Source organism: Galendromus occidentalis, unplaced genomic scaffold (assembly GCF_000255335.2).
Source record: "Galendromus occidentalis unplaced genomic scaffold, Mocc_1.1 scf7180000077530, whole genome shotgun sequence".
NCBI classification, from domain to species: domain Eukaryota; kingdom Metazoa; phylum Arthropoda; class Arachnida; order Mesostigmata; family Phytoseiidae; genus Galendromus; species Galendromus occidentalis.
Window position 1 is genome coordinate 958,715 of NW_003805518.1, and position 12,197 is coordinate 970,911.

Sequence of the window (12,197 nt, forward strand, 5' to 3'; positions counted from 1 at the left end):
ACAGAATCGAGCGATGAGAATTTGTCAAACAGAGTCGATAAACCTACAGGCGGCGAACAAGCCGAAAAGCATCCGAGCCGATGAGCAGACCCCCGTCCCAATCAGCGGAGCTTTCCAGCGAGCCTCTCATCGACGCGCGGTCGATCTGCCGGCTACTTCGACTCCAGACATACTTCGATTGACAGATGTGAAATTCTTGACGATATCATCGGCGGCGGTTCGGGCTTCGGGCTTAGATAATAATCGATCGACGGAAATGCTCAACACCGTCCAGAATAAAGGCGGTGGCGTTGCTTCGACCGGTTCGTTTGTCGAAACGTCCTGGTATTTCGACGTTGCCGCTCCGACGTTCCATTGCTCGATCAAACGATGGATTCGTTGTCCCAGCACTGCGGAACCAATGAATCAATGGAATCAGAGCCGCGTCAGGAGACAGCGGCAAACCAGTAAAAGAGCAAGTATTCCGAATCCCTCTCCAGCAGAAGAAAGGAGTCGGATGAATTTCAGTCACTACATACCAGCAGCAGCAGCAGCAGCAGGCCAGCCATCGACCTGGCTGTCGTGAGCGGCTTCTCGATGCTTTCGCCGAGCGAAGCTTTTCTTCCGACTCTTTCGAGCCGTTCGGTGGGATGGACATCGCAACGATCTTGTTGTGATGACGAGTCTCTGGATTGTCTTGTTTCTCCTCACTGCGCCACCATGCTGTGTCCGCGCGTCGAAGGATCATCTCCCATTCTCCTACCTGATGGTTGACGACTGCCCCACGCAGCTGTTGCGCTTCACGACGTCCGAAACCAACGTTTCTGACACTTTAGATGATTCCTCCAATGGCATAATCGCCGAAGGAAAACAGAAGATGATCGTTTTCGTGGTTCCCGGTAAGTGTCCAATGAGATTCGACTCCGCCTCGACGGGTGACAGGACGACGACTTTTCTTCGCTTACGTCCGGCAAGACTCCACGGCTCGGTCCCTGGACAGTCGGGCGTCTCTCGAGCAGCTCGGAATGAATCGAATCTCTGTCTCTGACTTCGTCTCAGGAAACCCGGGACCGATCGGATTCTACGCCGACTTCATGAAGGAAATTTTCGCCGGGAACGAGGATGGTATCGAGGTCTGGGGAGTTTCTCACGCAGGGCATGTGGTTCTACCGAAAAACATGCAGAAACCCTACTCGGACATGAAAAGGTCTGTCAGGAGTTGCATTCGATGAGCCTCCGGAAGGCTCTTGGTGGGGACGCTCACTTGCGATCTCCAATCGCCAGTCTAATGTATTGTAATATCGTACTCCTCTGCGATCTCTTTCAAGATGGTTCTCTACCGCTGGGGAAGTGGAACACAAAATGCGTTTCCTTCAAAAATACGTACCTAAAGAAACACCGCTGGTTCTGATTGGGCATTCCATAGGCAGCTACATGGCACTTCAGATAACCGACAAACTCAAGGATCACAATGTTAGTCCTCATGGAGAAAATACATCTGGACCTCCTCCATTTAGATTTCCACATGGGTCCTCCTAATGTACATATAATTTCCATCCGAGGAACTTCCTCTGGGCTTTTCCTCTGGGTACCCATTCCCATCCTGCCCGCCGCGGGTTTTCCCTCGGGCTACGGTTCTCACAAGATCGTTGATTTCCAGATTGTACACACGTATCTCTTATTCCCCGCCATCGAGCGTTTAGCCCGAGGAATGAACGCACCTATGTTGAACGCCCTGTCGACGTATTTACGGCAGCCGTTCATGGCTTTAGTGTACTCCATCCACATGGTTCCCGCGATGCTCGTGAAACGCATGTTCCAGCTCGCTGTTCGAGTGCATTACGGGGATGGAAAAGAATCTTTCGTACAGAACGTCCTGTCGCTCTCGTCGCCGTCTGTGATGCGAGCCGTAATCGACACGACTCAAGACATCCTGAAACAAGTCGGAGATCGTGACGACGACGCCATTGCGAGGTCAGCCGAGTGCAGAAACCGGAATCTCAGTGCAGCAGGATGGAGGTACTTGAGGATTGGAATTCCCACTCGTTTCGCTCATTACAGAAACTTGGACAAACTGACGTTCTATTACGGGCTGAACGATCATTGGGCACCGCGGGAGTTCCCCATGCAGCTACGTAGGATGTTTCCCAGATCCGACGTGAGATTCTGTTTGGAAGGCTTCCGGCACGCTTTCGTCGTGGATGCAGGACGAGAGATGGGAGACATCGTCAAGAACTGGATGAGGTCTCAGAATATCCTGCCCTTCGGTTCCCCTACTGAAAACAATGCTTCTCTCGCTCCAACGATACCATCGACCATAACCATGGCATCAACGGTGCCAAGTGGAATCATGACCGTTTCAGTCTAAAAAAATAAAAATTCCCAGTGATCAAGGGTCCGCCTAGAAACTCATGATTGTAGATAGAGGAGCCCGGACTTCACATCAGAAGAGGCCCGGATATGGCTGGCCAGTCGAATTAACGCCCGAGCGGCCCGCCTTCGACTGAGTCGATCTCTCTGTGAGCCGCCGTGTTTGCAATCAGAGCCGCATGAAGCTCCACGGAGACTCGCTAGTACTATCCGAACTCGTAAGCGAAGTTTACGAAGCCACGATTAATGTTCAGATTTGACTCCCGTTCAGTGGTCCCGTCTCGAGAAGGTGATCCCCCCGATCTAGTACCTCACCCAAGGTGGACGCTGGAGCTGAAAATCGAGGATAGACCGACATTCCGACAAACGCCCTCCCTGTTCGGGCATTCACTTTCCAAAACATTTTGCGCCGGTCCTGAGATTAGACTATTGCGATGAATGACCCGACCGCTGCGCCTAAAAGTTGATTGATGATGAAAGTCGTTGATTCAGATCCGTGATTATCAGGACCATGATGGTCTGGTGAACAGACGAGAGAGTGAATGGTACTTAAAGTCTAGATGATCGTCAGCGGCCTGTGAGTTTCCATGTCTCAAGCCTGAATGCTCGAAAGGAACGTGCTCTTCAGAGAAACGCCGCTCGAGAGCAAATCAGCATTTTTGAGCTCGATTTGGAAGGAATAACGGATGCGGTTATGATGAATAAAGCTCACAGGACGATCGGAGACTCGGAATGTCAAGTCAGGACTCACAATTTCGTGTCAAAGTTCCTCATTCTATTGCAAAGTGGCTCCCCGACGTCTGCGTTCTTCTACTTTCCTGTAGCCTATGAAAGATTACGCTAAGGGTCTTGACTAACTAAGTCTCGAAAGGCTTGTTGTAGATGAAGCGGGTGATGAGATCTAATGCGTTCACAGGTTGGTCGTAAGGTACCATGTGACCAGCATTCCTCACGAGAGCCTCGGTGAAGTTTCCGAGTCGATGAACGTAGCCGACCGGCGTTCCCTGTGAAATAGAAAAGTCAGTCCCGGAATCGGGTGGAGGTGAATCGAGTGCGGAGCGCTCGGAATCCGTGTTGAGCTTCGATATCTACCGCTGGATTTTTCCAGATAGTCCTCGGAGCGCTGATGAACTTTGAAGCGTTCTTCCAGTCGAGATTTCTGATGAACTTCATGGTCAAGGCATACGGCACGATCAAATCCAGTTGACCGTTGTATATAAGAACCTGAAGAATCAGAATACGTAATCATGGTATCGTCCCAGCCCTGATTGGGTTTGCTCAGGAGCTGCTCTCGGTTGTACCCACTCGCTTGGGAAAAGCCAACATATTCGGGGCGCTCGGATCGCTCAGAGAACTGGTCAGATATAATACCTTGTAGTCGTTGTTCAGAATCTCCTCTACGAAAGCCTTGGCAGACACGTACTGATCCAGCATGAGTTTGTTCTCTACCTTAGAGCCGTCATTGAAGGGAAGCGAGCCGACGTGTATGGCTCGTCGAGTTTCATTCAATTGAAGAAACTTGGGATAGTACTCGAATTCAGGCGGCGCCTGGAAAATTACCCCCCGATGAGTTCTGCCGTCATGCTGAGCCGGCATTATGACATATCGCTCCTTGACCTCCTAGCCATGGTTGCAGAATAGTGTATCAATACTTATCACTTATCAATCAAGTCCACCGACCACTAAATAGAGCCCGGGACTTGGAAGCTCACCGACGACTGGAGTAGATTGAAGTAGAAATCCAGCCCCGTCGCATTATAGAAGTAAGATTTGTAAGGTAGCTGATCGCCGTCCATCAACTCATTCATGATCTTGTAGGCATTCCCGTAATTTCCTTGTCTGATGAAAGCTTTGGCTTGGTCTTGTACTTTTCTGAAAAACATGAGGAGACTGTCAAGCTCTCGAGTTCAGATTGAGACTGATGGAAAGACTCGGATGTCGACCGCTAGGAGACATCGGCTCGGGAGATGCTGAATTCGCCTTAGGTGGACCTACTTGAAGTGGTCGGCCTGAATAGCGCTGATCAATCCGAGCTGCTGTAGAAGTTGATCGTAATCCATCATGTTGATCGGATCCGTCCACCCGTCGCCGATGATGATTCCGGATAGCTTCATCTTGGCTCGACCCCTATTCTTGTGGATAGTGTATGCCGTGGCGGGGACATATTTGCCTTCGGGAACGGAAAATCTGCGAGGGCTTCTCCGTACCCTATAGCGACTCGAATTCCGGGAGCGGGAGTTCCGACAAGGGATTCCCCTTGGGGAGAGTCTGACCTACCTGCGTATGATTCGCCGGAGACGTAAAACTCATTATCAGCATATTCGTTGAACAAAGTGAAAAACTGTTGGAGAGCCTCGAAGAGATCTCGACCGACTTCCTCCTCGGTTGTCACAAAGCCCGCATCGGAGCCGGTGAATGAGAAACCGGTGCCTACTGGATTGTCGATATACAGCATGTTGAAATCGTGACTCCACGCTACCTCTCGCAACTCAGTTGTCTGAAGAGAGAAAAGTTTAAGCATGAGAACGAGTGAATAATGTATCGTCGAGCGCTGTCGATACACACGAATCAATTCAATGGGATCAGGCTACGACAATCTACTATCTGGAGGTTGAAATGCATGAACATACGAGCTTCTCATTAATCCGGTAGGGACCAGTCTCGATGAAAATGCTGAACATTGAAGAAGCTCCGGGGCCTCCTTGCAAGAACAGAAGCGTTGGCGCATCCTTCCGCAGATTCTGGGCGAGAGCAAATTTCAGTGATCGGGAATTTCGGATCAAGCCCCCACCCCAGGGAGAAGTATGGCCTTGAAAGGAGAAGTATGGCTTCCTAAACTTACCCTAGCCTTGAAAGGAGAAGTATGGCTTCCTAAACTTACCCTAGCCGGGAAAAACCAGAAGAACAAGTTGGAACTCGTGGTCTCGTTCACGGTGAGGTATCCCGAATAACTCCGAATGTTATTTTTGTCGAACGGCGGCACAGAACTCAACTTCCTAGCCTCTCCGAGTCTCCCTGCTCTGATGAAGGGCGTAAGAAATAGCGGGTCGTCAGTATCGTCTCGACTGGCGAGACATTTGGTGGCAGTCAAGAGGAAGATCGCCGCATGAATCCACCGCATGTTCTCGATCGTGACTGATCAGCAAGAATAATAGCTTTTCACGCTCCAACTCTCTACTGAATCTCAATACCTCTTCTACCAGCCCTGCGATATTACGACGGGATATCACCGGCGGCAAGGAGCGCATAAGCGAGGGACTTTTCGGGGATGTTCTAAGTGTTATCCGGGTCATCGAAGCAATCGCCATTCATAATCAGACGTTATGGAGCCTGGAGCCCTTTATCTGTCGCCCCGCCGATCGTGACTAACGTGTCTCGAGTGATACGTAAAAATCCCGTCCAAACTCATCTCCTGAACGACCCTCGAAAAATCGGCAATTGATCGATCAGCAACTCGGGATCGCCCCATCGCATCCCTCAGATGGAGATTGGAGATCCTAGGAGCCATGAACGGGGATGACCCGGCTTCGAAGCCAGACCAAGATTTTTCCCCGAAGAGGGAACACTCCATCGGGACCATCCCAACGCAGACAACCCGATCGAAGAGTTCCTAGTCAGCAGGATCGGAGGAAAGCTTATGTCTGAAGTTTCTGAAAGAGACGACAGATCTGAAAAGAAGCGGATGAAACAACGAAGCCTTCCGTGATAGCGAAGGAATGCACAGCAGACAGCTCGAATTCACGCCCCCAATATGGGTCCCCAGCGAGAGACGCAGCACTGGTTGTTGGTCTTGGCTGAAAAGTCGGTTCTGTCTTAGCTCCGGCAACCGTACGGGTCTTGTAGATCATTCAAGTCCGATGATTTTTTTCCGTGTTCGGTGTTTGCTCTGTCGATCCTTCCTCAATTAGCTACAATCCCATTCCGCAGCCATGGCGAGGGGACCCGTTCCTATCCTCAAGTGGGTAATTTCTGCATCCCCTGTGTTCTAGCGGCATGCTGCCATTACTTCCAATATTGCTCTTTGGAAGACTCAAAACGCTCGCTTTCCCAGGAAGAGCAAGCGGCGAACCAAGACGCAACCGTGCGTAGAATCTCCCGCAAACAGCGTGAAGATACGCTTGTCCATGGTCGATGAGGAGGCCATCTCTCCTTTCGCTGAAGGCCGCCAAAAGTTCGTGAAGCCGAAGCTCAATCACAGACGTGAGCTCGTCAATATCGCCCAAGAGGTATCGAAAGTCATGCAAGCGCAAGACTCCACGCTAAAAAGCGCCGTTTCGGTGAGCTGAAATCCCTTTTTTCAACCAGAGGGCACGAGTCACCCGAGGCCGGCATTTCCTCTCTGAGCTCATGCGGCAAATCGGCCATTCCCCGTTTTCTCGCTCTATCCGTTGGGTCGCTCTTTGCAGACCGCTTCGATTCCCTTCTTCAGCTCTTGGGGTGCCGCGAAACGGAAACAACAGGCTACAGAATACGAGAGGAAGTTGACCGCTCTCAACAAACGTGTGCAGCAAATCGAATCGGAAGTCTTGGGTCCCCCGAAACCGGTCCTTCCTGCACAGAAATCGTTCCTCAAGTCTTCCGCGGAGGGACCGGTATCGACTTCGAAAGGGGCTGACACGACTTCCCCGGCGGCTCTCATGAGACCTGTCCCCTTGAAGAAATCTCCCATGCAGAATTCTCTGATGATGCAAAGAGTTCGCTCCCCGCCGCCTAGCGAGCTTCCGGTCCCACCACCGAGAACTCGGCCCACAGTTGCTGAAAAAGGAGCCGCACAGATTAGGGAAGCTCCTCCGAGAGCGAAAGATTGGTCTGTCCCCAAGTCTGAGGAGGGCGAGCCGCCAAAGCCTGCAGGAACCCAAGAGTCTTCTGATGATGATGATGACGATGATGATGAGGACAGTGATTCAGGCGACGAAGAGGACAGCGATTCATAGTCTGGATTTCAATAAATAGTGGTTATTGTTCTTTTGGAACGTGAACGTCGGGACCGGATCAAATCTCTGATCGATCTTAGAGCAAGAAGCTCATCAACGGAATCACAGTCGTCTTTATTCGGATGGAATGGAATGAGGTGAGGTGTTAGCATTTGGAAACTCCATGAACTTCTGCCAAGATGAGAGATCGAAAAAATTGATATCATATGGTCGGACTTCCACGAGGGGAATACCAGGATCGGTGCAGGTTGGTCGGATACTCAATTGAATCTGTATTGTAAGGGATTCCCCCCGACGTCATGCGTATCACGTGAGCTTCACACGCTCTCCACTGCTCCTCCCTTGCTGGGGTCCCAAGTGTTCCCGAAGTCGTCAAGAGCTGCATAGCGCGAGTCTTGCACCCAGAGACGATCGGACAGTTTGTAGCTGGAAATCAGATGTATCGGTTCTGCATCAGTATTTGTGAACATATTCTACGGTCTCTTCGGATGCTCATCTCTACCTACGCTCACCGCTCCGGTGGGAGGTCGAAGGGGACCACCAGATCTTTTGTCTTCACGGGTCGTCCGGGAACGTACAGAATTCCACATTCGTAAGAAAGTGGCGCCCTTAATTCTACATTGCCCCATGCCGCTTTGGAGAGATTCGCGGATGTCATTAAGAACCAATAAGTGTCATCGAAGTCCTCAGAAGTACGAATGTAGAATTTAACATGAGGAGCGGCTCGAGAACGCCCACAGTGATCAGCCTTCCAGTGATGGAGCCAGTGGGACAGCCATTTTTGTCGATTATGGGTCTGCGGTGAGAGCGGAAAGGCTCCATTGTAATAGATGGATAAATTTCCCTGGTTCACCAATATTTCCTGCTCCTTGAAGAGCATTCAACAAACTTTCAGATTATGGGTTGCTTGGTTGCTCACCGCTCCGGAGTAGGGCAGACTACGCCCTGCTGCGTACCCTTCCAGACTTTTCCGAACCTCTTCCACGGTCGGATAGATCGGCTGAAAATGAAGTGTTGGTCTATCGAAATCCGAGAGGGTCTGGATGCGAACCACTCGCTATACTCCGACAAAACTCTTCCGTCAAACAACATTTTCGCGCTTATCATTCTGCACCTGAAAGTTGCTTCTCGTGACGTCACTGACGCTCAAGGCTTTACGTGTTGTCGCATCCGATGACATAAGCCGCCTTCCGAGCACGGATCGGAACCAAGCTGCGAAGATTCGAAGAACAATTTTCTCGACCCCTGACACGCTCATGAGAGATAGGTCTCCACAGAGTCTACTGCTGGCCATACAACGCCATCGGTACGAGAATCAATCCTTACCCCCATCATCATTCCCGAGCGTCCCTACGCTTGAGAAGCAAAATGAGACCGGACAGTTACTAGGAACCGGTGGAACGTTCTTCTTCAGAACCGACTCCAAGGTCATGAGACCGCTGCGTGGCGAGTGCGGAGAAGAACCTGTGAGCGATGTTTTTTCTGTGTCGTCAGATGGTTGATACAAATCGGGCGACGATTCGATTCGACGCATTCCTAGGGACCGGGTCCAATTATTTTCCTTCCGCCTAAATACTCACCTATGAAGAAGCTCTGTATTCTGGAGAAGTCATAATCTGCGTAACTTTCGGCGAGATCGATCAATTTCGGTTTTCCATATGAACGCAAATAAGCGCATAATGACGCCCGGAAACCTGCGGAGACGATGAATATCGTTTCAGCCCTCCAATCAGAGACCGGATTGAGCATTCTGGTTCCTCAGCAAGCGTGAACGAACCTGTCGACGAATCCGGACCTCGTTTTGGCTCGAGTTTTTTCAAAAGTGGACTGACCCAAAGCATCTGGCTTTTCTGGGACCAATCGGCCTCGTACAGGTTAGCTGTGGTCACGATTATCCTCAGAGAGTTTTTGTATTTGAGGGAAATCATTTTCGTGTGGTGCGTTCCGAAGCGGGCAAGCTCGATCGGCAACAGGGACACGTTCCGATAAACCTAAGCCGGGACGAGGATCAGATTTCAGGCCATTGGGAATTCGGGACGAAGTCGAGATCGGCTGCATACGCGAAAAGGTGTCGAATTTCACCTACTTGTCGTTGGGCTATGAGCAGGTCGAGAAGTTCCTTGTTTTGCTGGACAACCAATAACATCGGTAGTTTCCGATATGGTTCTGGATACTGGTTGAGTAACCATTCCATTTCAAAAACGTAACTGAAGGGGGAGAGTCATTCTGAGTCTTTAACGATCCGGGGGACGAAATCGTCTCATGCGAGTCAATAGAATCAAATCCTATCCCATCTGGTTCGAGAATGCCCACCTGAAATGAACCGCTGACTCCAAGGTGTCACCGACATCTTCATGTAAGATCTGTTTCAGGGATCGTGTGAATGTATCCGCGTTATATTTTGCGCTGATGCCTTCACACTTTGTTAAGTAAAAACCCAAGCCTCGATTGATGTGCGAAAAAGCTGCGACGTGTGTCTGATTGGTCTGATAGCACATCGAGCCGTAGCGACAGGGTGGGAGATCTGATGGAGGGAATCATATTTTTAGGAATGCAATCGCACAGCTTGATCGCGCGGGCACGAATTTCCTAGCTCGACCCCGACGAACTCCTCGACCGAATGACGCTCAATCGGAGACGTACCAAGATCGACGATTTCGCTGGATTCTTGAATGATAGCATCCAGAGCCGGCCCGAGGGTGTCGCCGGCATCAGACGCGGAGTCGAGTTTTCTTTTCTTCAGGATTTCAATGTTCTTCTCTTGGCTCTCGCTAAATCTTTTCGTCGGAGACTCTCGCGAGATCATTGAGGCCGATGCGCTAGTCCCTGTATGAATCGATACGTAAGAGAACGTCTCTCACAATGAGCCTCACGCGGAGCTCCATGCCGACAGCTCCGCGGAATTCCTTCCGCCCTCTGAGGCGGAGTCACCGGAAGGATCTCGACTCGATTCGGTGCCGGTACCGTGGTCAATCAATGAAGGAGGTCGTCTCCGGACAGTCTTTCCAAGTCCGGATTCCTCCGATGTCAATTTTACCTGGTCGCACGCTTAGGTCGCGCGGTGGCTTTATGTCTCCGACCGCGTTCCTCACAACGGGAACGATTTCGATGTCTTCCTCTTCACTGTCCGATATATCGTGAACCTTTCTCGTCCTTTCAGACATCGCTCCTTCCCGTCCCACTAGTCTGAGATGTTCAACAGGTCCCTCGGATGGACGGTTTCTCGTTGGAGAGCACGATTTCCGCCGTTCGGCTACTATTTGCGGAGGTCTTCGGAAACGAGAGGCTTATCATCACGATGTGGAGCTGAATAGAAACGTGCAGCTTATCGAGTGATCTAGATACATTCGAACCCCTTGCGAGGTGCCATGGAGAATTTCTCCGACTTCGAACATATGTTTTTAAATATTTTGCCGCCACCGTCAGCTGGTCCACCGATGCGACTGGGCTGAAGAAGAGCCGAAAGAATTTTCTCTCCGATTCCGTCCGCTCAGCGCGGGCTTTCGGCATCTCTCCCCCCCCATCGGTAGATCATTTCGGACTAATGAAGGAATTATTTCTGAACATCACAATGCCAGGCCGTCAGGGAATCGGTAGCTGTGATCTCTGGTGTCCCCATTCCATGGGCTGCGGATGCGAACCACAGACATTCGGCAGAGGACGCTGGACTACACAAGGAGAACTATCGTCAGATTACGGATTCAGAATTTTTCCAAACAATCCGAATCCTAGGAGCGTCGTTTGATAAATCCATCGCTCCGAGGGAGCTCTCAGGAGCAGCGGTCTCTTTTTGAATTGAGGAACAGCTCGGCGTGGAGTTCAATTCAGGCGGCCAGCTACGCTCCCTGTGCAGATGCGCGTCGTCAAACAGGCAACGTCCGATGTAGCGAGCATGTCGCGATTCTTCTCATAACAGCTGCTCCCAGCATTCATTTGAGCTACTTTCCGTCATCCCAACGTCGTTGTGGCCACCACCGAATTCTTATCGGAATCGTTTGCCTCCGATAAAGATGCGAATCGCCGGTTTCCCGAATCTCAAGGTCGAAGAATTTGACTTGCAGCTCGCTGGGCAGCGATCTGACGTTCCCATCTGCATGTCGTGCAACGCTATCAAGCCGGAAATGTTCGAGACCTCAGGGATCGGATATTTTCCCGGTGCGATTTCCAAGAGCACGAAAGAATATCCCAAGAGCTTCGTGTGTCCCCAGTGTGTGACCGAATTCAATGGCTTGTTCATCCTATGTTGTGGGTTCTGGTACAAATTCAGAGCGCGAGTACTCTTGCACGCTGCTTTCCTCCACAGGTAAGGAAAAGAAAGATAACCTATGAGAGAATCCAGAGCTCGAAGAACGAGTGCTGGCGCCCGTCAAGCCGAAAATCTCGAAGCTGTGGGAAGATTCTTCGAGTCTTGCATATGGATGTGTAAAATGTGATGCTCTGATTGACGCTTTGACTGCTCCTACAGGGTGAAGGTGATGTGTCGTTGTAAAGATGTCCTGGAAGTCAAAGATCTGCTCGCACATCGGAGACGCTGCTTCTTCTACTCTTTCCGCTCAGTCTGATCTGAAGACCATGTGTCCGACGAAAGCTTCGGGAATGCTTCCCCGATGTCGGCTTTCCTCGCGACCTTGGAAAGCGCCGGGAAAGTCGACGCGGGACTCTTTGAATAGGCGCAATCATTGGCTATGTGACGAGGCTCGAATCTGATTCCGCGTCTCACAATCAGAGCCAAACAATATAGAGGAGCGACTCTTGTCGTGAGTCGTTCCTCGCAGAGAGGGGACTTCTTGTGGCGTATCGGAGACATTGTTCTGGACTCGAATAAATTGGAACGGAAACTCCCTCCGTTGTGAGGAGGATGATGTATGGTGCAGATTCGTTTTTGATTGAGAGTCAAACTGGAGCCCCTGGAAA

At 50.7% G+C, this 12,197-nt stretch overlaps 4 protein-coding genes across 4 annotated transcripts; 2 read left to right on the forward strand and 2 right to left on the reverse strand.

Moving 5' to 3' along the window:
• The first annotated feature begins 655 nt into the window (after positions 1-655).
• LOC100903721 (lipid droplet-associated hydrolase-like) lies at positions 656-2,347 on the forward strand. The gene is made up of 5 exons (XM_029112858.1): positions 656-878; positions 1,039-1,186; positions 1,308-1,452; positions 1,640-1,953; positions 2,041-2,347. Exons 1-5 carry the CDS (start codon positions 656-658, stop codon positions 2,345-2,347), a joined length of 1,137 nt encoding a protein of 378 aa, XP_028968691.1.
• Positions 2,348-3,109: 762 nt separating this feature from the next.
• LOC100903482 (probable serine carboxypeptidase CPVL) lies at positions 3,110-5,547 on the reverse strand. The gene is made up of 8 exons (XM_018641400.1): positions 5,231-5,547; positions 4,980-5,090; positions 4,627-4,846; positions 4,345-4,519; positions 4,062-4,221; positions 3,721-3,897; positions 3,442-3,573; positions 3,110-3,353 (listed from the first exon to the last, which is right to left on the reverse strand). Exons 1-8 carry the CDS (start codon positions 5,468-5,470, stop codon positions 3,207-3,209), a joined length of 1,362 nt encoding a protein of 453 aa, XP_018496916.1. The 5' UTR covers positions 5,471-5,547; the 3' UTR covers positions 3,110-3,206.
• Positions 5,548-7,600: 2,053 nt separating this feature from the next.
• Positions 7,601-10,447, reverse strand: gkt (tyrosyl-DNA phosphodiesterase glaikit). Its single transcript, XM_018641369.1, has 11 exons — positions 10,321-10,447; positions 9,927-10,109; positions 9,597-9,807; positions 9,370-9,490; positions 9,061-9,274; positions 8,864-8,977; positions 8,610-8,747; positions 8,398-8,495; positions 8,203-8,283; positions 7,796-8,079; positions 7,601-7,709 (listed from the first exon to the last, which is right to left on the reverse strand). The coding sequence occupies exons 1-11, from the start codon at positions 10,445-10,447 to the stop codon at positions 7,601-7,603; spliced, it is 1,680 nt and encodes a 559-aa protein (XP_018496885.1).
• A 928-nt stretch (positions 10,448-11,375) lies between these two features.
• Positions 11,376-12,143, forward strand: LOC100903767 (uncharacterized). Its single transcript, XM_003748291.2, has 2 exons — positions 11,376-11,586; positions 11,749-12,143. The coding sequence occupies exons 1-2, from the start codon at positions 11,378-11,380 to the stop codon at positions 11,843-11,845; spliced, it is 306 nt and encodes a 101-aa protein (XP_003748339.1). The 5' UTR covers positions 11,376-11,377; the 3' UTR covers positions 11,846-12,143.
• The last annotated feature ends 54 nt before the right edge of the window (positions 12,144-12,197 follow it).